We start from the raw sequence: 27,782 nt of genomic DNA, 5'->3' as shown, positions 1-27,782 counted from the left end.
TAGTACTTTCAAAACCTCTTCCAATCAGTCTCATCTAATCCAGGTGATGATTTTTGGACTCTTATCCCTTCTCTCATTTCGGCCGAGATGAACAATGAGATTATTAAAAGAGGTATAGAGGAAGAATTAAAGTTAGCTTTATCTTCCATGGGCCCTTCAAAGCTCCCGGCCCTGATGGATTCACCCTTCTTTTTTTCAACGCCATTGGGATGTTTTTAAAGTTGATTTTCTTAACGGTTTCAATGTTTTCCTTAAATCAGGTCACGTGCTTCACAACATTAATCATACAAATCTAGTTCTTATCCCCAAAGTCAAGCATCCCACTAAAATGTCTCATTTTCGGCCTATTAGCCTCTACAATGTTATTTATAAAAAAATTTCCAAAGCTCTAGCTAACCGCCTACGCCCACGCCTTCTCATGAAGCACCTCATCTCTGATCATCAATCTACCTTCGTGCTTAACAGAATTATTCACGAGAATATCCTTCTGGTCCACGAATTTCTGCATTATCTCAAATTCAAGTCAGGTGGAAAGAGGGATTTTCTAGCTTTCAAGTTGGATATGGAAAAAGCCTATGATCGCATTGAATGGAGTTTCCTCGAAGGAATGCTTCACGGGTTTGGTTTCCACCCTATTTGGTGCTCTGTGATTATGTCCTATATTTCCTCGATCTCCTTCTCTATTGTTATTAATGGTGAGGCTGGTAGGTGTTTTCAGCCTTCTCGGGGTCTACGCCAAGGAGATCCTTTATCTCCATTCCTTTTTCTTCTTTGTGCAAAGGGCCTAAGCTTATTGTTAAAGCATGCTGAAAGCACTTATTCGATTCACGGAGTTCAGATTGGCCAATCAGTCACCAAAGTTAGCCATATGCTTTTTGTGGATGACGCTATCCTGTTTTGTAGGGCTGAAGCTACTGAGGTTACCAAGCTCATGGACATTCTCGACCTGTTTTCTTCTCTTTCAGGCCAGCGTGTTAATTTCTCCAAATCTGGTGCTTTTTTTAGCAAGAACACTGACCATTCCCTGCGCCTTTCTCTATGTAGAATTATGCGCATCCAACTTTCTAATTAGGCTAACAAATATTTAGGTTTCCCATCTCTCATTCATCATTCTAAAACAGAAGCCTTTAAATTTTTGAAAGAGCGATTGGAGGCCAAGGTAAAATCTATGAAAGGTCACTTTCTGTCTCGGCAGGCCAGGAGATGATGCTTAAATCAGTGCTTGTTACTCTTCCTATTTATGCTCTCCAATGCTATAGAATTCCCTCATACATTGCTGAAGAAATTACTTGTAAGTTCCGTCTATTTTGGTGGTCCGACAAAGACGAAGGTAATCCAATTAATTGGATTAAATGGGCTGATTTATGTCATTCTAAAAATAATGGTGGGCTGGGTTTTAGAGACTTGGAAGATTTCAATCTTGCCCTTTTAGCCAAGTTCGGTTGGTGTCTGGAAATGGGTGACAGTTTGAATGATCAATCCCTGTTTTTTACTGTCTTCAAACAAAAGGATTTTCGTGATAAATCCTTTCTCAATTCGTCTTGTCCAGCCAATGCTTCTTGGGGCTGGCGCGGTATCTCAACTACCAAAAACCTTATTAGAAAAGGTATTGCATGGAGGGTGGGAGACGGTGCTGATATTAATATTCGGGACGATAATTGGCTACTAGACCTCTCCAAACCTGTTATTTCTACTCCTTATGTTCATCCCTCATTACAGAAGGTTGAAGCCCTCATTGATCATCATACTCGTTCTTGGAATCATGTTTTGATCCGTCAGCACTTCAACGTCAGAGATTCTAACCTTATTTTTCAGATCCTTCCTGGGATGTCAGGTGGTTCGGATCGTCGGTATTGGTTCCTCTCTTCAGATGGAAATTTTTTTGTTAAGTCAACTTATCGGTTTGCCCGGTCTCTCCACGAGGTCGACAGCTCTCATCTCCCCTCTTCTAGTCATTCGTAATCAAAGTTATCCCTGTGGAATGCCATTTGGAAAATTAAAGTTCCCCGTAAATTTCTTTTCTTCCTTTGGCAATGTTGTCATGAGCAGATTCCCACCCTTTCCAAGCTTCATTTTCTTAAGGTGGTGGCTGACTTAACTTGTCCCAGGTGCGGTCTTTTTGAGGAATCTGTTTCGCACCTTATTTTCACTTGCCTTTTTTCTCGCTTAGTGTGGAAAGCCTCTCCGCTTCGAGCGGTCTTCCCGGATTCTGAAAACAGGTCATGGTCCCAAATTTAGCTTTCTCTTGTGACTAATTGGAAGCATAGCCATCTTTTCAATGATTTTTGTAGTTTGGGGAGTTCCATATGTTGGCATCTTTGGAAGGCTTGGAATGACCTTCATTTTAAGCAACTTCAATATGACGTTTTAGAGGTGGTCCACAAGGCCATCTCATCTTTTCAAGAGTTTGCCGAGGTTGTGTCTCAGCAGGTTCTGCTTTCACCTCAGTTGGTTCCTCGCTTCCAGGCTCCGTCTCGGTGGTTTCCTCCTGCTATGGGGCGTCTTAAGTTAAATTGTGATGCTTCTTTCTTAGCTGGTTGTGGGGACTGTGGTGGGGATCTCATCCTTCGGGATTCTTCTGGATTTCCCATTAAAGTTGCATCATTTTTTAAGCCTTTCATTAGTTCAGCTGAAATGGCAGAAACAGTTATTCTCAAGGATGGTCTCTCCTTTTTGCACAACTGGGGATATGATAATGTGGATATTGAGGGCGACTGTTTGTCAGTTATGTCCCTTTCTCCTCAGTCTTCTTCTCTTTGGCCTGTGATTGAAGATATTAAAACTTTATTGGGCCTTTTGGTGGATTGCTCTCTACTTTGGGCTCCTCGCTCTTGTCATGGAGCGGCTCATGCCATCAGTCGATCTCCCTTCGCTCTCACTCTTCGGATCTGTCTTGGGATGTTTGGCCTGGCTGGCTCTTTTCTATTGTGGAGAAGGACCTTCCTCCTCTTCGTGGATGAAGTGTTTTGCTCCTTTGGCTTGTTTTGTGCTTGGGCTTTTGCCCTCTCTTTCCTTATTCTGGTAAAAAAATAATAATAAATAAATAAATTGCACCTATTTCAAATATATGTGGAGACAACTCACTGATCTAAACCCGAAATCCACAAAAATAAGTTACGGGTAATACTTCAATGAGTTTGTAAAATAAGTTACAATAATACTGTGAATTAGACCGAACATTACAATATTTTTAGTATAGGAACGACACCAAACATTATTTCACTATATAGGATTTGGATCCGCTGAAAAAAAAAAAAAAAAAAAAAAATGAAAAAAAAGGGTCCCCACAGCTCTTTCTAGTAATATGATGCAAGTCACAATGTCACATCATGTGACTAGGGGTGGCAAAAATCCCCAATCCGGTGGGGAACCGCCCCGCCCCCGCCCCATTTAAAGCGGGTTTGGAGAACCATTTACTTAAATGGGGTGGGGATGAGGGTTAAAAAAAAACCCGGCCGATTGGGGGGGCGGGGGCGGGGGACTAAGATCCCTGCCCCATAACCGCCCCGTTTAATATTTTAAATTACTAATTTATCCTACCATGTTAATATATTTACCAAATTAACTTTCACACACACACTCTCTCTCTATATATATATTGGAAACCCTACACTTAACACTTCTATATATATATATATATATATATATATATATATATATGTATATATATGTGTATATGTGCTATGATTGTGTTTAAATATAATCGGTTATGGGGTGGGGGCGGGGGTGGTTATGGGGATTAGAGGTAAAAAATTAACCGGTTATGGGGCGATTTTGGGGGCACCTAAATTAAACGGGGGCGGGAATGGGGAATGTGAAACTCGCCCCAAACCGCCTCATTGTCATCTCTACATGTGACTACAAGATTTGGAAGTAGTTATTTGTCGTCGAAAACACACACACACACACACAAAAAAAAAAAAAAAAAAAAAAAAAAACTAATATGATTTGGGTCGGCTAAAAACCAAATAAATAAAATAAAAATTAAAAAAAATATGAACTGTCCCCACAGCTCTTTCTACTAATATGGTGGCGAGTCACAGTGTCACATCATGTGATGTGACTTCAAGACTTGGAAGCAGTTATTTGTGATGCGGAAATAACCCGTCGAAAAAACACAAAAACTAATTTTCCATTTTTTTAAAAAAATTTAATTTAATGTTATTTTATTTTTCTCGCTAAGAAGAAACCAAAAAAACCAATACTGCTAGTTCTTGAAAGAGTAGTGTACCATCATCATCAAGAAGCCCTGATCTGTTGTGTTGTGGGATCACATTCCGATCCACCTTCTCGTTGCTGTGTTGTGAGATCACAGGTCTGCGCCATCAAAACAATCCAAAGCCAAATTGGGTTTGTATCTCTCCCTCGAACTCTTTGGGATCTCATATCCATATCTCGCTTCCTTTCGCAGTCGTTTTTGTTTATCATTTGATTGTTCTGCTCCTTTTTTGGATTTCAAATCATTTTTTTTCCTTCAATTTTTTGATTATTTGCTGTTCTTTTTGCTTGTTTTGGGCAACATTAAACACACATATATGTGTGTGTGTAAGAATGTATGTATATATATTTTCCCAAAAAGCAGCAAACCCACTTGTATAATGTCAATGCTCCTTTTTTGGATTTCAAATCATTTTTTTTCCTTCAATTTTTTTGATTATTTGCTGTTCTTTTTGCTTGTTTTGGGCAACATTACACACACAGATATATATGTGTGTGTTAGAATGTATGTATATATATTTTCCCAAAAAGCAGCAAACCCACTTGTAAAATGTCAATCAATAAAGAGTCCCTGAGTAAATAGCTTGATGAACTAACTCCTATGAATTTCATTTGATAGATTAAGTTACAATTAGTTGTTAGTTCTGCTAATACAAGTCTTATTTAGCATTAAATAATAAATTAAAATTGAGTTTAAATTAAGGGTTTCTTGCTTTTTAGCATATGGTGTAAAAATTATATCTTGGATCTATGTAAGAGTCTTTTAAAATAGCAAAAGTAGTTCTAACTAGATTAGCAGTTTAGGCTATGATTTGATTAATGCAAGCTTGTCATTTGGAGTTGGTATCCAATTATTGTTCTGTTAATTTTTGTGGAAATTAAAATTGAGTTCAGTCTTGAGGGTCTTTAGATTTTTGTGCGTTATACAGAAATTAGAAAGCAGGTTTTGAAGCAGACTAAAATGTTTCTCACTAATTATATTCCGGGGATGTTTGATTACCCACTATTAAATGTTGAAAATCAAGTACTTTTCAATGGTTTTCTATTAAGCTCATTCGATACAATTATAAGAGGTCTGGATTTTCTGGTACAGAAGCTTGACTTTTAGTTATCACTTGACAAACTAGCGGAATTTAAACTTTTGTTAATGTTATTTTTATGCATGAGAAATGATTTTATTTTCAATGCATGGGGATGATTGTTGAATCATGAATTTTGTGCATAGAACTTTTGTGTATTTACTTGAAATAAACTCTCTTGGCTATTGAAAAATATGGTACTACATGTTGAGTATTTCTGTGCAAAAATGTATGCCAATTTGATGATTTGGTAAGTGAAATGAAAATGAGGCATGTTGAATGCCATTAATTTTGGTCGAATGCATAATGTGGTGTAATACCAATTGGGTGTAATGATTTCCACCTCTGGAGGGCCACTAATTAGGGTAGCAACAATCTTGGAGTGGGTGGCAATGCATTGGGAGTTGTCACAACTCCAAATGTGTTGTGGTGTTTAATATATGGTCCCATTTGTTTTGCTATTTCAAAATTTGGCATACTTGTTCGTCAAATTGTTTTTTTTTTCCTAGTTGATACTCACTACCCCCACCACCCCCAAGGAATTTTTTTGCACCCAAGAGGATTCCAACCTTAGACCTGATACTTCTTGAGGCACTAGGACCAAGTTCTTACCCACTTAAGTCCCTTGGGGTTTGTTCATCAAATTGTTATTTCGATGACAAAACTTGGCACTAATTTTACTAAAAACGTGTTCATATAAATGTGTGTTGTTTTCTTAAGATTTAATCTTTAGTGCCATGGCTTTCCTATATTATGCCTAATATGTCATGTATATTAGCGAGTGGACGGTGCACACGGATGGGGGATTGAGGTTCTAAGCCAGATTTTATGTTCCTAAAGCTGATTAGTTGAGGAGTGATGTTCTTTGTGTGTCACGCTTTACTATCCACTTTGGACTATGAGGATGTACCATAACTGAAGATTTCAGTTCTGATGGAATGTATGAAAAAGGATTTTGGTAGTTTTGTGTCAAGATGCCTTGACATGTGAAATCTGAACATCAGCTACATGTGAATTTCCTACAACAATTGCCTGCTGTAGAATGGAGGTGGGAACACAACACTATGGACTTTCTGTCAGGTTTCTCAAGGATTCAATGAGAATATAATTCATTATGGGTGACTCGTGGATAAGCTTACTACGTCGGCACACTTCTTGTCAATACGGACAACTAATTCCTTAGACACACTCAGCTGATTATAGTTACTCATCTACGCTAGCTGTATTTTTATTTTTTTACTTTTTTTAGTTACTCTAGCTGTATTTTTAGTTCAGAAAGTTCAGTCGGCTTCATATGACATGGTGCGATGGAGATGGGAGACGTACTTGTACAACAGGTATAGGTGCAATCCCCTCTTATTTTTTATTTTATTTTTAAATTGGGAAGAAACACACACTCACACACCCACTTGGTCCCATGGTTACACGAACCCTCAACCTTCTACTTTGGAAGGTGAGGATGTTCTGCTTGGCTGTAGCCTTTGGTGGTGCTATCCCCTCTTGTATTCTCAGAAATTTCTGCCTTCCCAAATCATGTGGGATCCTGCACACCACACTCTGCTCACATGTGTCCTCATGTGCGTGGCTCGAGATGTTGACCCACCTGCACGGCTCAATTTCTCACACTTCAGTTGGGATTAGCTCGTATAGCATCTGCCATACTCCACCACTATAGTCAACAATGTTGTCCGTCATGGGTTTCCCTCACAACTTCAAAATTTGCCATTAACAACCAATGTGGGATCCCATCCACAGGTGCAATCCCCTATTATATTCTCAGCAATTTCTGCCTTCCTGGGATCCCATCCACCACGCTTCCGCTCACGTGATGTATCTTTGCAGTGTCCAGAAGCTACCTCAATAAATTCCTCCTTGAAGTTTTCACAAAGTAAAGACACCATGCGATGCCCAAAGCAGTCGCCGTATCCTTTCCCACACTTCTAAACTGGATTAATTCTTTTTGAGGAAACCTAAAAGAGAAGCTTGCTTCCTGTTCAACTAATCTGAGTTTATGAGATGAGTCTTCCTCTGCTTATCCCTAGCCTTTATTTAACTGAAAGAATAAAGACGACATGCCCCGAGTTGTAAGAAGGGTGTGCAGCTCAAGACGCTGGGCCACCTGCACAGCTCAAGTCCACACACTCTTGGTTGGGCATTGGCACTAATACCATCTGCCATAATCCTTTACTATAGTAAACAATGTTGTCGGTTTTGGGTTTCCCTTACAACTTTAAAACGTGTAATTAACATACCATTCTTATATGCTTAGCAATTGTTGTCTTTCCAAACGATGTGGGATCACATCCACAGGTGTATAGGAAATCTTAATGTTAGTATATGGTGTAGATTCTTTTATAGGGTCTTAGATTTAGTAGTTGTTTGTATGTTTTAGTTACTAGATATGTCATATATGAGAAGCATGTTAGGAACTTCACAGTACAGGTGAATTAGATGAACTTACGGAATTACGGTCCCAAAATACCGATATGAAGAAATACATGTTTATTTAGGTCAATTAATTACTGGAATTGAGGTGGACTTTCATCATCTTTAGGTCAAAATAAGATGTATATATTTTGGAATCCTTTCTTAAATGTTAGAAATTTTTATTTATCTGCAAAAGTTTTACATTCTTGTGCATTGGTAGGAGAAGTTCTTCAAGAATTTGAATAAGGTAATGATTTAGCATTAGTGTTACCATAGTTATATTTTCATTTATGAACTACAAAGACCATAAATTGTATTTTATTCTCTTTTTCCGTTCTAATAGAATTTGACAATATATTAAAATTGAGTATTTTCTTTTCAGATTATTTTTGACAAAATGTCCGGCCAAAGCCAGCGCTTGAATGTTGTTCCTACTGTCACAATGCTTGGAATTATGAAAGCTCGCCTTGTTGGTGCCACAAGAGGTCATGCTCTTCTCAAGAAGAAGAGTGACGCTTTAACTGTGCAGTTCCGGCAGATTCTCAAGAAAATTGTCTCAACAAAAGAATCAATGGGAGATATCATGAAAACATCCTCCTTCGCCCTAACTGAAGCCAAATATGTTGCTGGCGAGAACATCAAGCACATTGTACTTGAAAATGTCCACAATGCATCCCTTAAAGTTCGATCCCGGCAAGAAAATGTTGCAGGTGTCAAGCTCCCCAAGTTTGAGTATTTCACTGAAGGCGAGACAAAGAATGCCCTGACTGGATTAGCTAGAGGTGGGCAGCAGGTGCAAGCCTGCCGTGCTGCTTATGTGAAAGCGATCGAGGTTCTGGTCGACCTTGCTTCTCTCCAAACGTCATTCTTGACACTCGATGAGGCAATCAAGACTACAAATCGTAGGGTCAACGCGTTGGAGAATGTTGTGAAGCCGAGGTTGGAGAACACAGTAACTTACATCAAGGGGGAGCTAGATGAGCTGGAAAGGGAGGATTTCTTCAGACTGAAGAAGATACAAGGTTATAAGAAGAGGGAGATAGAGAGACAGCTTGAAGCTTCCAGGCAATTTGCGGAGGAGCAGATTGCAGAGAATATTTCTTTGCAGAAAGGGATTTCAATTAATTCAGCCCATAGCTTCTTGTCTGATGCAATGCAGAAAGATGAGGACATTATTTTCTGATGTGGAGGTTATTTTTCATTTGCTTTCTATTATGTTGTTTTGCTTTGGCTCCGCTATTTGTTATTTATTGAATTAGGTGGATGAGAGATTTATTTTGAATAAAAGCTGCATGTATGTCCCATTGATTAAATCAAAGTATGCATAGCCAATTTTGAAGTTTGAGGTTTGTCCCACATCTTGTAACAATCAATATTGAAGTGAGACCCAGTTCTTGACTGATGTCATGCTAAGCGCCTAATCAGAACGTATTTGGGCACCACTCGGGTAGGCTTTGATTTGATATCACGTCAAGCCAATGTGTTTGGACCCTTACCGGGGTTAGCAGAGTGGTTCGAGTCGTAATGAGGGCATCACAAGTTTGGACAAGGGAGAATGTTAAAGATTTGTCCCACACTGGATCCGAATGTGAAATGTTATGGGTATAAATGAGCTGGGTATACATCGGGCCAAAAAGTTGTCCGGGCTCCCACTCGAGTAGACCTTGATCCGATACCATGCCAAGCGCCCTGCCGGAGCGTGTCCAGGCCCCCCACCTGGATAGGCAGGGTGTCTCGAGCCACAACGAGGACGTTGTAAGTTTGATTGAGAGAAAGTATTAGATGTTTATCTTACATTGGATCCAGATGTGAAATGTAATAGGTATAAATGAGTTAGGTGTATATCGGATCCATATGTGTATAAATATCTCATATGTTGGCTCCCTCCAAATTTTATGCATTAGTTAGTGGGATTAAAAGGCTTTATTTATTTATTTATTATTATTATTTATTTATTTTTCATTTTTTCAGTTACATATTTTCACGCGTGAGCTTATTAGGTGTCTTAATACAAGGGGCGGAGGGAGAGGTGGGCCGGGGGGCCATGGCCCGCCCAAAATGTTGTGGAAACTCTATTAATGCTACGGAGTACTTATTTATGACTCTTAATAATAATTTTGAATAGAAAAAATAAGTTTGACCCCTTCAAATTATTTACAAAATTCTTTTTGTGGTTACTTATTATGGTTTGAATGAACATTTCTATGGTTATTAAGGGTGGTTTGAATTAGCCCTTTTAGTATTGCATTTAAAATTTTAAATCTAGTAAAAATCATAATAATTGTTATTGTAATACATTTTTTTTTTTGTTAAAAGGGTAAGCTTATTATTGTAATACTTGCTAGCTACAACATATTAGAATACTATTTATATACTTTTTCTTATATATCTTTTCATATACATTACATTTTTTTTTTTTTTTTCATTGCTTTATTTGTTATGAATTGAATGAGAAGGAAAACATACTTTACACTTGACAACCTCTTTTATCGTTACTCAATTATTCTTCTCTTCATTTTTTTCTTCATCTTACTCAATTTTTGGTTTTTTTTTTTTTTTTTTAAGACAATGTTTGCGTTTTATCGAGAAAAAAAAAAAAGAAAAGAAAAAGAAAAGGGTTAATGTTTGAAATAAAGGATTGAAAAAATATTGTGTTGTATTGTACTAATGAATATTATATGGAGGTATTATATATAAGAGAAGGTTTGGGTAGTAGGTAAGTGATGAACAAGTAACCTATAGATAGTAATATGGTAGGTATAATCATGTATGGTAATATGTAGTATGCAAGAAATCTGTATGGTATGTAAATGGGTAAACTTGTAATCTAACATCCACTTTAAGGTGACCAATGACGAAGGGAATGAAGGGGTAGGGGGGGCACGTGCCCCCGGACAGATACAACAAAAAAAAAAAAAAAAAAAAAAAAAAAAAAAATTTATAATAATAATAATAAAACTCCAAAAATAAATAAATAAATAAATAAACCCTAAAATTTTTCTACACTCAATTGCCAATCATGGCAAGTGCCCAGTGGGCTACCACAATTATTCTATGTCCCCCAATAAATATATCACAATAATTTAATAGTAATTTTTTTTTTTTCAAATATTTGTGTGATTAAATTACTTAAATTAGAATCTTAAATAAATAAGAGGAATACAAATTCTATTGATATGTATCATACGATGTTATTGTTGGCTGAATTTTGCTATGTAACTAACATCTTGTTGTAAGTTTTTTTTTTTTTTTTTTTTTTGGACAAATGACAATAAATGACTTAGAATTTTCTTTAGCATATAAACCTTTAAACAATTCTGTTTGTTAGTCTCATTGTCTCATATTAGATTAAATATTTGAATTCATAATTTTAGAGGAATTTATTAACTTTACTATATATGCAAATTTTTATTTTATTTTTTTAAAAAATTAAGTATATTATAGTTGCTAGTTACAGTTAGCCACCCAATGTTTTTATTTGTCTTTAAGTTAGGTTTTATATTCTGATTTGCAGGTTATTGAGCTCATCAGCTCACTCTTTTTCTCTTCATATTCATTCCTATAGAACAATTGGAGGTTTCCTGTTCCAAAAGTGTAGGACTTTGGCTTCAACAAGGTACACCTTGCTGACTTGCTTTCTCTTTTTCTTTTCTTTTTTTTTTTTTTTTTTTTTAATCTATTTTGACTTCTTCATTATTCACATTTTTTTTTTTAACCAATGTTATGCACTTTAATGACTTAATAATAAGTGTATAACCTATTACTTAATTATGTTGAGCACTTAAGAGGGCCATTGATAATTTATTTTCTAGACATGGATTGAGCATTTCTAGACTGCGTAGTCAAGGTTATAATGGGCCTAGCAATATGCAAGGCGAGTTTAACGATCTCAAAGCGCTTATTCTAAAAGCGAAATGAATTTGCTTTTTATGTTCGTTGTTTTGCTCACCAACTTCAGTTGGTTCTTGTGGGTGTGGCAAAGAAACATTCTTAGATTTTAACTCTGTACATGTTACTTGGTAATGTGGTGAATGTAGTTGGAGCCTTATGTAAATGTCGTGATATGCTTCGAGAGAACAAGTTGCCGAAGTTATTGAGGGAATTAACAGAGGTGAGCTTTCAAATGGGCGAGGCCTAAATCAGAGCATTTCCCTTATACGTCCTGGAGACACTCGTTGGGGTTCATATTATGGTACTTTAACTAGCTTGATTACGATGTTTCCATCTGTAATTGGTGTTCTTGAGAATATCGAAGAGGATGGATTGAGTTCCGATCAAATAAATGAAGCAAATATTCTGCTTGAGTCAATGCAATGCTTTAGTTTCGTATTTAGTATCTATTTAATGAAGACAATATTGGAAATTGCAAATGAATTATCAAAAGCACTACAAAGGAAATATCAAGATATTGTGAATGCCACGTCCTTAGTCAAAGTATGTAAGCAACGATTGCAAATTATGAGGGAGGATGGATGTGATTCTTTACTTGATCAAGTTTCTTCTTTTTGTAAGAGACATGAGATTGATGTTCCCAACATGGATGATATAGCTCGAGGACGATCACGCCATAAAGCTCAAGAAATGGCAAACTTGCATCACTATCGTGTTGATTTATTTTATTCTATTATAGACATGCAACTTCAAGAGCTAAATAATCGTTTCAATAAGGCAAATACTGAGTTACTTCTTTGTGTGACACGTTTATGTCCAGATGATGCATTCATTGCTTTTGACAAGCAAATTAATTCACCTTGCTAAATTTTATCCAAAAGAATTTTCTGCACTTCAGCTCATAGATCTTGATGGTTAACTTGAGACTTATATTTTTGATGTACGCTCTGATGGTAGCTTTGAAGGTTTGAAAGGAATTCTTGCTTTTGCAAAACGAATGGTTGAGACAAGAAGAGACAAGGTATGTCTGTTGGTGTATTTGCTTGTGACGTTGGGGTTGATCTTGCCAGTTGCAATTGCCACAGTAGAGAGGACATTTTCTGCTATGAATGTTGTGAAGAATGAATTGTGTAATCATATAAGAGATCAATTTATGAATGATAGCTTGGTTGTATATATAGAAAGAGATATATTAAGTGACATAGATAACGAAGCTATCATGCATCGTTTTCAAAATATGAAAACCCGTCGAAGACAATTGTAATCATATTTAATAAAAAATATTATCAATCGATATTTTGGTCCTTGTCTTGATTCTTTTTATTTGAGAATATATGTGTGTGTACTGTGTGCAATATATATTTACCATTTTAGTTGATATATATATATATATATATATATATATATATATATATATATAGTCACCTTTAGAGACGGAGCAAGGATTTTAAGTCAGGGGGGGCACAATGTACTTGATATATATATATATATATAAATATATGTGTGTGTACTGTGTGCAATATATATTTACCATTTTAGTTGATATATATATATATATATATATATATATATATATATATATATATATATATATATATATATAGTCACCTTTAGAGACGGAGCAAGGATTTTAAGTCAGGGGGGGCACAATGTACTTGATATATATATATATATATATATATATATATATATATATATATCAAGTACATTGTGCCCCCCCTGACTTAAAATCCTTGCTCCGTCTCTAAAGGTGACTATGACCCCAACTTGAGATTGAAGGCAATATCATGAAAGCAGCTATATGGAAATTTGGTGAAAACTACTGTTGAGATTTTTAAAAGATTTTAAAACTCGTTTAAAATATTTTAATATTCCTTTATTATTTAATTTCATTATTTGAATTTTATATTGTAACTTACGGAATTAACTTACATGAACGTTACACTACAACGTATATAATTTATTGGGTTTTTATTATAGCAAATAAAGAGTTAGCCGTTTTGGCTTCTTTGAGGAGGCCTATATATATGGCAATGGGATGCACTTAAAGCCATATACCAAACTACTCTATCACATTTGCGTATTACTTTTCCAGAGATTATTCTATCAATATCTTTCACATATTTCACATATATTTTACTATTTTGGGCAACTCGACATTGGAGACTTGGTCCTTTTTCCTTCATGTGGTAGTGCGCATAGAGGAGGTGCCGCTGAGAGTTGATCGGGTTGTATCTTGGAGTTAACTAGTACCATCCGTACCTGTACGTAGTGTAATGACCGGTCATTTTCTTCATTTTCCTTTTTTCCTCAAATTTTGCGAATAAATTTTTTCCGTTGTCTTTTCTTTTCTGTGGATGGTTTTTCGTCGCTTAGTGTCATCTTGAGTGCTCAGAATTGGTTTCTAAGACTCTTTCATATGAATTAACAACTTCCTTTGAGGACCGAGTCATTTTCGCATTTTTCGTTTTTGGACACTATGCGCTATTTCGTCTTTTCCCTATTCTGTCATTTTCCCTATTTCGTCTTATCTCCGTTTGTCAGTTTTAGGCACAACCTCACTTCTTGTGCTCGGAGTTAGTTTTTGACTTCACGTATCCTTATCGTGAGTGGTTTCCACGAAATACATATCTTTACTTTTGCAAGAAAGAACTCTAGTTGCTCCCGATGCCCATAGGGGCGTGGATGTATAAATCTTTGGAATTAATTTCATTTCTTAGGGTGTTTTTCATAAATATCTTTTGAAGATATTTTATTTCAGAGGCATCTAAGAAAATATCTTTTGGAAGATATTTTCATTCTGGGGTAGTTTCTCAGTTAAGCCTTTTTGTAGGGGCCATTGTGCAATTAACGAAAGTTATTGCAAAATGTCTTGTCTGGAGCTTGGATTCTCATACGGGATTCATTTTCACTTTTTGTTGACTTATAAATTCATAGAATTCCGTTCTGGTCGTTTTTTTTCCAGTTTCAGAGTTTTTGGACCCGGTTGCTGCCGAACTTGTTCGGGGCATAACTTTCTGCTCGGGACTTGGTTTTCGACGCCATTTCTTCCGTTATTCATATTTTCTCATTTTGAATCTTTTTTGTTCACGGAGTTTTGCCTTTTGAGCGCGTTTGCTCAAAATTTACTTTTCCGGACCCGGCGGGGCCCTTTTTGTGATTTACTATAAATAAGTGCCTTAAAGAAGAAAAATCAGATTTTCTTCTTCTTCCTCCTCTCCTTGCATGACCAAAGGCAGCCATGGATGCCCATGGAGCTTCCATATTCTCTCTCCTCCTTTAACCTACTTTTCCTAAGTGAAAATCCTTCGACCTTTACATTTGTTGCTTGTCTCGTCGTGCTCTACCATTACCCCTTATTAGAAACCATTTCTGACTAAATTTTGAGTTTGGGATTTAGGCCAAGTTTTGATTTTCATGGGGCTTGTTGGAGATTCATATAGATCGTGTTATCCCTGACAAAACCTAGGAGTTTCGTCGGATTCGGAGCCGTTTCGTTTTGATGGCTTTTGAAATTTTCATCTCAAATTGAGGTAGGGGGTGTCTTAGGATTATAATTGTGTTGTATTGATGATTATATATGCTTATACAACTTGTATGCATGTTTTGCATAAATCTTGGAATTTAATTTTAATTAATTTCTTTGTAAAGGATTTAATGCTCAAGGATATGTATGACTTGGAATTAAATTGTAATATGCTAGAAAATTATTCTTGGATATGTTGGTTAACATATATTAAATTTGGCTCATTTGATTAAGAATTACAACTTTTATTTAATATTTATCTTTAGTGAAAGTTTAATTCACATGGTTGTATCAAGCATGAAATCAAGTTGTAATGTGGTATTTAAATAGGCTTTGGCATGTTCTCTAACATAGATTAAATTGAGGGCATTTGGAATTGTTTAAAAATCTAGAGGAAATTAATTAATTAGCTTGATTAATTTTGTTTTAAGTGCTTTAATCACTTAAATTGTCATTTGATGTTACATATGTGATGACCATGACATGTCCTTCAATATTTATTAAATTGAGGTTATTTGGGATTAACTTGGAATTTAGAAAATTTAACTATTTATGTCTAATTAAATTATATTTTATTACTCCATGGATTTAATTGCATTTTGGAAGTTGTTTTTATATTTAAATCATGGATTTGAATTTGGTGTATGTTCACTTGATTACTTTTGAGCATTGGATAACATAGTTGTTACTTTTATATTCATGAGAATATGTTTTTCCTTATTGAATATATTGTTGCTATGTGTAAGGAATTGCACACTTTGTATTTGACATCTTTCATGCCATAGTAGTTGTAGACTTTGAGCATGTATTGTATAAGTTTCCAAAATTATATTGTGCTTGGTAAATAGTTGATATCTTGTATATACATGTTGATATATATATATATACGTTGTTGCACAATTTGTTGATTTTGGAAACTTGGGGATGTCGTTGTTTGGCTACGACTAGGACTTGGTTCTAGTATGGGGGATTGTCCCTCTATATAGTCTAGTGGGCACATAGGGAGGTTACCCATGGGCTAGTAACCCTAAAGTAACTATGTTGTCGGTCTGATCCGGCGTGACGTTTGAGTATCCACTTTGTTTGATTTCGTATTTCATTTCAAGTTGATAATTAGATGATATCATAACTTGTTATTCTTTATTTGATTTCCCATTTTAAGTTGCAAGATGTTAACTTTGAGAAATCATGCTTTAAGCGTTGTATTGGAACTTCCAATGTTGGTTAAATTGCATTGATATCATAATTTGTGTTTTGATGTTCAAATGTAGTTTAGGAATGATCCTATAGATTCACTTTGAACATAGACGTTAGGTGGCATGACCCACTCTTGTTGTTTTCGCATCTTGGATTTCAAGTTGAAGACTTTGAGAATCTATATCTTGTTGCTTTGTACAACATGTTTCCATGTTGTTTGAATTGCATGAACAATGTGATTATGCTAGAAATGTTTTAAGGTAGCTTAGGATGCTTCCTGAGTCTCATTTTGACATAGACGTTAGGTGGCATGAACCCCTTTGATATGTTTCACCTTAAGGTAATAAAATTGTAAAATGCTAGGTCGATGCATGTTCATCTCCTACGAGTAACTTTATGTTACTCACCCCTACGATACTGGGGCATATTTCAGGTACAGGACTCAAGACTTGAATATTTTATTGCCTTGGATCGTTTGGTAGCTTTATGTATCAAACTTGTATTCTTTGATTCTACGTATGTAAAGGGTACATAAGTACACTCCTTTTAATGCATTTGATATGTAGGACATGAGGCCAAGGGTCAAACAAGTTTATATTTGCACTTGTATTCAATTGGTGCCATATTTTGCTTGAAAATGTATTTTTATCAACTATGGAGGCTTTGTATACTAAAACATGTTAATGGAATATAAAGAGGCTTTAGGCCATGTTGGTACATCTATTTTATCATATTGCATGCACTTGCATACTCACTTTGGCAAACAACACCATCCTTGATGAAACAAAAACTCTAAGTAGCATTTTTAGGGAGTTTTACCCTATTCTGTTCCAGGGGCATTTTGGGTATTTCACAATGTATTTTTTTTCATTTTTCCTTGAAAGTCACGTAGAAAACTCAATTTTGAGGGGGGTTTCTTCTTTGTGTTTTTCCAAAAAATTCCATCTTGGCTCTCAAAAATCCATATTTGTTTAAAAAATCCTTGCGGCCAGGTTTTGCAAATTTTTAGTGCAAATGTACTTGGTACTATTCATCGACTTTTTTTTGAAAAGTGTGACGACTGATCCGAAACTTCCGGGGGTCTTGTGGGTGTATTTTAAGATTGCATTTTCAATTTAGGCAATTTAAAAACCCCCCGAAGCCCTATTTCCTTTCTTTGGGTAGCAGCTTAGAGAAATTTTTACCCCCTTGACCAGATTTTCTTGGGGGCATTCTAGGCATTTTACAATGCATTTTTTTTTTTGTTTTCGTCTATTATGGGGGTAGGAAACTTGATTTTAGGTGGGGTTTCTTCTTTGAATTTTTTCAAAAAAGTTCGTTTAGATGCCCGTTTTTACTCTCAGTTGCAGCAGTAGTGGGTTGACGGCATTGTAGCTGTCACAGCCTTCGTCGGGCTGCCGCGACGTCGATTTTGTTTTTGACCTTTCTCCCTCATCCGGACTCCAAATCAAGTGAAATTTTTTTTTTTAAATTGATTAATTTTTCATTGTTTATTCAACAGTGTGTTCAGTTCCACCCAAATATTTCTGAATAATTACCAGTTTACCCCTTTTAGCTTTATTGCTCGTTTTTCTTTGTTTTGTCGTTTCTCCTTCGTCCAGAATCCGAATAATAAAATTCTTGAGTCCATCATGATTAGTTTTTCATTTTCTTCTCAGTGGTGTGCTCGATAGCACTTGAATCCACTTTTTTACAAAATGACTATTTTGCCCTAAGTTCCTTTTTGACCATTTTTGAAACGACACTTCCGCATTTGTTTTCTTTTGGGTTCCATGACCTCATTAAGGGTCACATTGGTGTCTTAGAGACGCATTGTATCTCTAGAGATCGTTGTTTCACCTTTCGTTTCCACATTTCGAATTTGTTATAGGGTCATCTTTTGGTCATCATTGACGCATCGGGTTTACAAAACTTGGGCCGTCACACGTAGGGGAGGGCTATCAACTTTAGGTCAACATGTTTATCACGTGCCTCTCTATATTAGGCCAGCCTTTCTTTAACTTTACTTTTATATTTTATTTGATTTATTTCTTTTACATGTAACGATTATATTTAAATTGTGTGTCTATATATATATGTATATTTGTATGCAAGTAATATCATACAAAACTACCATATTCTCATTGATTTAATTTTTGTAAAACTTACTTTAATTGTCAATTATATTTATATAATATTTTAGTGTGATTCGTTTATAATATTTAAGTGCATAAAATTATATTTCCATAACAGTCTAAAGTTGATAGTTTCTCTAAATAGCTTCTTGACTTAATGCCTAATCGGTAAGAGAACTAAATCTTTTTTATTGTGAACAAAAGGTGTTTTGTTTTGGAAATTAAAATTACAATACATTTTATAATATTAAAAAATAAATAAAAAATATTGCAAAAAGTTGTATTGATTACGTTTGATGAATTCAATTTATTGAAATATACAACAGTTTCAACATTATTTATTTTATAAAAGTCAATTTTTTGGAAAGGTATCTATTTTCAAAAGGAAACAATTTATTGAGAAAACAGTTTTCCAGCACTTACGAATTTAAATTGGTGTTTTTAGAACTGTTTTTAGCATTGAGTATATATATATATATATATATATATATATATAAGGTAGTTTATTTATTTTTTTTTAAAAAAACAAATCAGTTTATTATTAGAAAACAGTTGCCAAAGAAGTCAATTTATTGAAATCAGTTTTGGATATTTAAATTATTGTATTGAAACTGTTTTAAGCATGAAAAGTTAATACTACTATTTTAAATTGTGTATTTTATAGTGTACATCTTTTTGCTTTAAATTAGACGTCTGATTTATATTTTGTTAAAAAGCAGTATTTCGTTTAATTCAGCTTTTGACTTATATATATATTATTTCTAATTAATAAAAGCTTAGAGTTGGTTGGAAACTATTCTTTTAGTAAATTCAAATATAAGTAGAATTGTTGTTGACAAACCTTTATTGGATTTTTCAGTTTGTTAGAAACTTTCTTTGCCTTTAGCTTTTAAAAGAAAAGAAAATGAATAAAGAGGAAGCTAATACGGTTAAACCCGAAAAGTTTAGTGGCCAGCACTTTAGGAGGTGGCAAAGGCAAATGAAATATTGGCTTACAGTTTTAGGGTTAATATCTGCCATAGAGGAACCCCAAGGAACTACCACTATCACCATTGCTACTGCCACTCCAACTTTAACCTTAACCTCGCCGACTTCCACTACTCCTAGCATGTCACAAGAATAATCTGATTATCATTGTCATAATAGAATACTGAGTGCCTTATCTGAACACCTTTATGATGTCTACCATAATACAAAAAATGCAAAAGAACTGTGGAATGTTGTGGAGGCTGAGTATGGGATAATTGATGCCATATAGATGTCTACCATATAGAGCGTTTCTCGGTGACAAACTTTAATAGCTATATGACGGTAGATAAGAAATCCATTAGTGAGCAAATTCATGAATTCCAAGAACTCTTGAGGAAAATAGAGAGGAATGGCACTGAGTTAGGTGAAGATTTTAAGGTATCTTATCTTATAGATAAGTTACCCTCTAGTTAGATAGATTTTGCAAGAACACTTAGACATAAGAAAGATGATCTTACTTTGACCCATGTAATCAATTCTCTTAGAATTGAGGAAAACCATAGATCTAGTACTAAGAAAGAAGATACTACCACCACTAGAGTGAATGTTGTTGAGAGTCCTATTACTTCCAATCATAGGGGAAATTTTCAACCTAAAGGGAGATTTTTCAAGAGAAATAATAGGAACAACTTCCGTCGTCCAAATCAAGATCTTAATGTTCCTCGTCATAACCATATTAAATCAAAAGATAAAGGCAAAGAAAGACCTTGCTATGTTTTTGGAAGGATTAATCATGTGGCTAAGGATTGTTACTTCAAGAAGACGGAGGTCTATCAGCCCAACAATCAAAGGCATCCACGAGAACAAGTGAATATATTGGTGGGTTAAGATTCTAGTGAACCTTCCTTGAGGTACAGTCTAAATTCTTTAAGAGTGAATCTTACTCATCATAATAGTTATGATGGTGACTAAAATGTGAGATAATGTATATATATTTGTTATTTTATCAGAACTCAAGTAGAGGAAGTGTAATATTAGGAAAGGATATACCGCATAAGTTCATAGGATCGGAGACATGGAATTAAAATCTCGAAAGATTCAAACTTTGAGGATGTACGACACCTACCCAATATGAGGAGAAATTTAGTTAATGGATTTTCTATGGTTTATTGTACGTAATGGAAACTAAAAGATTTGTAATTTGAAAAATTTATGTTTTGTGAGAGAGGTTAAGTCAGTGAAGGATTGTTTATGTTGAATGTTTTTATTAAATAATTCTCCTCTTGTTTTTCAATATTGAGTTATGTGATATTTTGCATGAAAGACTTGGACATGTTAGTTGAAAAAAAAAAAAATTAAAAGGTCAATGGATTTTACTACAGTCTAAAAATCCTAAAACTGTGGGGGTGCTTCGCTAAAGTAATCTTACTTGGATCTAGTTAAAAGGAAAAAAATATGACAAGAAATTTGGTGTGTAGATCAGTAAATCCATTTATGGTCTTTGACAAGCTTTGGAATCAATGGCAAGAGATATTTTAATCTAATTAGAGTACTATAGATTAACGATGATGGTAACAAAGGAAATAATGTAGAAAAAGTTTTTTGTAGATGACATTATTTTTTGGAGATAAACTTAGAAATTTTACCTCTGGATTTTTTAAATAAAGGATCTAGAAGAGGCATCATTGATGTTAGGTATGAAAATAAATTTCTCAAGGTATCACTGTAATATTTTTGAAAAGATGTTTAAGAGAATTATCTTTACCAAGTATCAAGTCTGGTATTGCCTATCCGTTGATAAACTTTTGTAGATATTCACATAATCTAATTAAGAATCATTTGATGATGTTAAATAGAATCAAACCACAAAAGATTACTCCTTGTGCTATAAAAGGTTTTTTCAATTATGGTGGAAAGATATAGTGCTACAAATTGGATAACCAATTAATTAGAAATCAAATAAATTTTTATTTGTGGAGTACTATGAATCAGAATATTTACTTTTATTTTTTTAGCCTTAGATACTACTTGAATCACAAGATTGTGTGGAACAAATTCCTATTACATATCCTACCTTTAATAGATAAGCCAATGTCTACAAGATTGATACATTATAAGGTGATATTGATTTGGTGAATTAACACCTTATAAAGAACAAGGTGCATGGATACATTAAAATGATATACATATATGTGAATAAGAAACATGTGATTTCTTAAGGAAAATATACTGAGATATGAGAAGAACAATGTGGGAAAAAAAAAAAAAAAAAGTTCTTTCTTGGAAGACTGTCATAGATATGTCGAGGGGGATAGGCTTAAGCCCCAAGGGAGTCACCTACGGAGGTAACCCAACCTTCTGATTGGAGATTTAATCACATGACGAAAGATTCAATAGGTAGAAACAATCTGCACTGCGTGACTCATTGACAACATTATTTTATTAGGAAGTTTCTCGAGGTGATTCTTTCCTGTTCAACTCTATGGCATTAGTGTTGTGATGTGATGTTAAGGAAGGGCTCTGCCTTGAATGATTCCAAGGCAAGCATACTCTTGCAGGGTATAGGTCACATATACCCATGGAGGATTCACCTAAGTGAAAGCCGTCGTGAGGCCGCGACTATGAGAATTGGAGTGTTCTCTAGTAACTTTCATGAGAATCAAGATATCAGGGCATGGCCATTAATAGCATTATCCCGCTTGACCAAAGTCTCTCGTCGATATTATGTGTATAAGGTGTTGAAGTTTGGTTCAAAGGGCCGAATTCATGACATAGTTCATTATGGTTCTTCAAATGGAAACAATTACACTAAGTGAAGGTTCAAGCTCGAAAGCACCGACATCCATTGCATAGTATCATGTTGCCCATATTATTTTTATATATTATACACACATTTATGATTTTAAAAGTTTTAAAATCTTGTGGGGGATTGTTGAGATTTTTAAAAGATTTTAAAACTCGTTTAAAATATTGTAATATTCCTTTATTATTTAATTTCATTATTTGAATTTTATATTGTAACTTACGGAATTAATTTACATGAACGTTACACTACAATGTATATTATAGCAAATAAAGAGTTAGCCGTTTTGGCTTCTTTGAGGAGGCCTATATATATGGCAATGGGATGCACTCAAAGGCATATACCAAACTACTCTACCACATTTGCATATTACTTTTCCAGAGATTATCCTATCAATAACTTTCACATATTTCACATATATTTCACTATTTTGGGCAACTGGACATTGGAGACTTGGTCCTTTTTCCTTCCTGTGGTCATGCACATAGAGGAGGTGCTGCTGAGAGCTGATCGGGTTGTATCTTGGAGTTGACTAGCACTATCCGCACCTGCATGTAGGGGAGGGCTATCAACTTTAGGTCAACGTGTTTATCACGTGCCTTTATATTAGGCTAGCCTTTCTTTAACTTTACTTTTATATTTTATTTGATTTATTTCTTTCACATGTAATGATTATATTTAAATTGTGTGTCTATATATATATATATATATTTGTATGCAAGTAATATCATACAAAAGTACCATATTCTCATTGATTTAATTTATGTAAAACTTACTTGAATTGTTAATTATATTGATATAATATTTTAGTGTGATTCGTTTATAATAATTAAGTGCATAAAATTATATTTCCATAACAACTACTACTGGCAAATGGCACCCCTACTGATTGTGTTTGACATGGCAGTTGTTGTGGTAGGTGACGTGACACTAAAGGTGGCAATTTAAGCCTAATCTCAATAAATTGCCCAAACCCGCTAACTAAAATTAAATCATTTGGGTACCCAAATTTAAGTGAGTGAGTCAATAATGGGTAAAAAGTGGGTACTCATTAAATCCAATGATCAGATCAAAGGTGGGTTAAGAGTGGGTACCCATCTTAACCCAGTCAAATAAAATCCTTTTTTTTTTTTTTTTTTTTTTTTTTTTTTTTTATGATATCTCTCAAAGAAAGTTGTTTAGTAACTTTTTTTCCAAAAAAATAAAAAGTAAAATAAAAATATATATAAATAAAAGGAAAAAAAAATTGTAACGAGTGAGACAAAAAAATTAATAAATTTAATATAAAAATATTTTTATATTTTGGGATAATTTCACTAACACCCCTTCAGGTTTGATCATATTTCACCCTCAAACATTTTTAAAAAATAACTATCACTTACATTACAAACTTTTGTTCTGTTTTTCACTAACACCCCAACTGTTAGTTGAACAGTTTTGACACTATATAAAATGACTTAAAAACCCTTTGAATTTGTCAAAACAACCATTTAGCCTAAAGAATTAGATTGAAAGACTAAAATACCCCTAAAAATTTGTAAATTTACAAATTATATATATACACACATACACACACACACACAGACATATATATACACACATAAACAAACATCCTCCAATCACCGCTACCACCACCCATACAATCCCAATCCCAACCCATCACCAATCGCCGCCGACACCACCCACACAATCCCAGTCCAAATCCATCACCATTCGCCACCGCCACCACAACCACCACTGTCCTAACCCATCACCAATCTCGTTGCTAGAATATGTAAGATCCATTCATCGTCGGAATCTGTAAGACCCATTTGTCACCGGAATCTGCAAGACCCATCCGCCGCCACCATAACCACCACTGGCAACACCCATTCATCATCAAAATCTGTAACACCCATCTGTCGTCGTCCTCGAAATCTATAAACGTCAGAGTCAAAGTTGCGGGTCTCTATTAAACCAGTTGTGGCCATCCTCGGAGTGTTCGCCACTGCGCTGTCGGAATCCGTTCAGGGACCTCCTCCCTATGATTGACTTCTTCCACAGTGGCGCTGACGATAACCATAATCCTCTGTTCTCTCTCCACTGCTTAAGCCCTCTATTCTCTCTCCACCGCCAAAACCCTCTGATATATATATATATATATATATAGAAAAGATTCATTATATCAATCTTTGGAGCATTTTTTTCAGTCAATTTCAATTCCAAATTTCAACTCAAAGTGTCAACAAACCTACCGGCGAAGCTCTGAACAGAAATGCCTATGAACTTCAGGCTTCGTGATTCATCTCTGTTCTAATGTCTCGATGGTATGTGGGTGTAAGGGTCTAATGGTCATTTAAGCAATCTGATGTTTTGGAATAAATGTGATTAAAAATTTAGGGTTAAAGTTGTCTTTTCTGATCTATTTAATGAAGCCTTCAACAGAAAATTAGAAATGGACTTAAGTGATTGTTATTTTCGAAAGATGTTTAAGGGTAAAGAATGGAAAAACCTGAGGGGTGTGAGTGAAATTAACCCTTATATTTTTTTTTGATATTCAACAATTAAAATAATTTGACAATTTGTATCTAAACATATTTGGGTAATTGGGTCAGGAACTAGCCCATTTAACACCCAACCCTTTTATCACCCATCATAATAGGGTTAATAATAGGTTATTGACCCACTATTGACTTGCCCATTCCCACCCAATTGCTACCCCAATGTGACACTACTGCTAGCACCGCTGCTGGCTGTGTCTGACATGGCAACTATGGTGGTAGGTGACGTAGTACTGCTGGCACCGCTGTTGACTGTGTCTGAGGATGAAGTATTGACGAGGCGGAATTTTATCGCTATGCCATAAAATTGTGATAATGTATCTTGAAGGCTAATTGGGTGGCCAAGTATGACTTCTGCTGATTATAAACTTAAGATTGAAGGTTGGGATGTGGAAGAATAAGTTTGAAGGTTGATTTGGGGATGGCCCCATCCCCGGCGGTGACTACAATAAACTAATAAGACTTTTTACCAGTGATAAAAAAAACTCTGGTACCATGTTAGAAATAAAAGAATGGAAAAATATTATATTGTATTGTATTAATGAAGATTACATAAAGGTCCTATATATAAGAAAAGGTTTGGGGGTAGGTGAGTAATGAACAAATAACATATAGATAGTAATATATATAGTTGTAACGACCCAAACCCGGGGGTCCGGATTGCTAATCAGGTCTTAACCTGACTTGGGAACACACATGGGAAAAATGATCATTTCATGTAAAAATTATGGGATGGGATAGGTACCATTTGAAAGATAGCTTAAGAACATGCAAGTTAGGCTGACGAATGACCCTATTTGGGTTTAGAACGAAGAAGTTATGGCATTTGAAGTTTGAACTAACATAAGTAAGGCCAGGTCATTTTGTGCTTGAGCACAAGCGGGAGCTCAACACTGTACTCGAGCTCTGGGACCTGTAAAGAAAAGTCCCAAGAGCTGCCCATCCAAAACTAACCTAATGCTCAAGCACAAAAGTTTATGCTCGAGCTCAGGACACCCAGTGCTTGAGCACAAACCCCAGTGCTCGAGCATAAGCCACCCTATAAAAATTGGCTCTCGGTCCAGGGCCCTCTGCAAGCTCTGGCCCTAAAAAAATTACTATAAGGCTATACATTGGTCTTAGCTTAGCTTCTACATTGCTTACTAAGTTATAGAACAACTCCATACACTTAAAACCTGTCCCAAAAACATTAAAAAAAAACCCTCATACAATAGTGATAAAGAGAATCATACATTAAGTGAGTTCAAAATACATTTCAAGTCTATGTACAATAAAGGATGGCCCAATGTGCATTAGATTACAAAATGATACATGTTAAACTCAAGCCTTACAAAGTACACATCTTAATACAAAAATGGCAAAAGGAAGTCCTTCATAGTCCCGCCTACGCTTGTGGGGGAACGTCGTCCACCACTTCTTTCCTGTGACCTGAAAAATGTAGAGGAATGAGCACAAAGCCAAGTAAAGGTTGCCTAAATGGCATCTCCTCAAGAAAAGTAAATAATCTTATGCCTTACATGCAAAGAATAGATAAAAGAGGGCGGGAATATGCTAGGGATCTCATAATTTGCACTCAACTCATAAAAAACCATCAATGTCAAAATAATGCAATGCAATGCATGAAATGAGTCATGCACCTGCTTATCACCCACACACCCACCCAACATAACACACATTGAAAACGTACTAATAAACCAGACTTTCAGTGATTCCCGCCATCCCTAGGGAGGATTTCCCTGGCAAAGGGTACCTCCCAACTACTATTTGGGGCCCAAGGTCACATAATCACTCACTGGTACCTTCCATGTCCCTAATAACTAATTAGCACCTTCGACAAATGGGTACCTCCCTAACTACCGGGTTTAAGAAAAATCTTTATCCAAAACTTTTCAAATCCACATTCCACCACCTTACTTTCCTACACATATGCCTCCTCACACAACCACACCAATGACAATGAAATAATGCCAATGTTATGTGTATAACTATCATACTATGAAATCATTTACTTACCAACATGCTTGTCAAAACTTTAAAACAATTTATATCCATATAAGTTCCTAGGAAGCAACATAAACATTTCATATATATATACAACTTACATATCTACATTACATAAAGCATACTTGAAGGGAATATAAATTCTCACATAACACTTTGGTAACATAACATTTAATTTATAATAGTCATCTAACCATATAGTCATATAAATCATGGCAATTTGTAAGCACAATTCTATATACATAAACCCTAGGAGGCAATCATTCAATTAAACATCAAATTAACAAGTAAAAGGTGGGGAAAAACATAGAATCAACTAGTAAACCTAAGGAATTTGACAATTAGACAACTCTACATTGATTTGAAGCAAAAGCCCCCAATTTAAGCCCAAAATTCAAAATCCTCTAAGTGGTCCAAATTGAACTTTGCTCTGATCAAATCAAAGCTCTCGACGCGCTCTCCGACTTTCCTTTCTATAGCAACATCAAACTCCAAGTGGAAGGGGATAGATCTTGGCTTGAAAAGTAAGATCAAAGGAAAAAAAAAATAAAAAAAAGGAGAAAGAGAAGAGAAGCTTGGCTGAAAAGGGAAAGAAAATGACCAAAAAAAAAAAATGGTCATTTGACCTATTTATACTCCCTTGGTCAAAGTGGGTCCCCATTGACCCAAAAATATCTAAAAGTTATCCTTTTATGCATACACCCACTAAACATGATATAATTAAACACATAATCATCCAATCACATAAATGTGCATCAAATAAAAATAAAGGAGTGCAATAATCCCAAAAGGTAGCCCCGACCACGAAAAATTTGGGTGTGGGACCTATACGGGGCCTCTCGAACCAAAAATTTGAAAAACATCAAAATGACCCTAAATGCATTTCTAAGAGTTCTAAACTCAAATAAATGCTCCAACCAACTCTCTGGACTCACACGGCATGCAAAACGTGGAGATAAATATATAAATTTAGAAAATTAAAAAAATGCCCGAAAATGGATAAAGTGGAAAAATAAG

General features: G+C 35.2%; 1 protein-coding gene across 1 annotated transcript; it reads left to right on the top strand.

The window, feature by feature from the left end:
- The first annotated feature begins 4,144 nt into the window (after nt 1-4,144).
- On the top strand, nt 4,145-9,055 carry LOC132314817 (V-type proton ATPase subunit D-like). Its single transcript, XM_059813627.1, has 2 exons — nt 4,145-4,350; nt 8,107-9,055. The coding sequence occupies exon 2, from the start codon at nt 8,122-8,124 to the stop codon at nt 8,905-8,907; it is 786 nt and encodes a 261-aa protein (XP_059669610.1). The 5' UTR covers nt 4,145-4,350; nt 8,107-8,121; the 3' UTR covers nt 8,908-9,055.
- Nucleotides 9,056-27,782: the final 18,727 nt, after the last annotated feature.

This window comes from Cornus florida, unplaced genomic scaffold, assembly GCF_030987335.1.
Source record: "Cornus florida cultivar Cherokee Brave unplaced genomic scaffold, ASM3098733v1 CherokeeBrave_3.0.0_Hap2_Chr06, whole genome shotgun sequence".
In the NCBI taxonomy this organism is placed as follows: Eukaryota; Viridiplantae; Streptophyta; class Magnoliopsida; order Cornales; family Cornaceae; genus Cornus; species Cornus florida.
Note: the sequence above shows the minus strand (reverse complement) of the source record. Positions and strands in the feature narration are given on the sequence as shown.

Bases quoted from the DNA above. Each gene is read 5' to 3' on its own strand.
- LOC132314817 (XM_059813627.1), top strand. From the start codon at position 8,122: ATGTCCGGCCAAAGCCAGCGCTTGAATGTTGTTCCTACTGTCACAATG.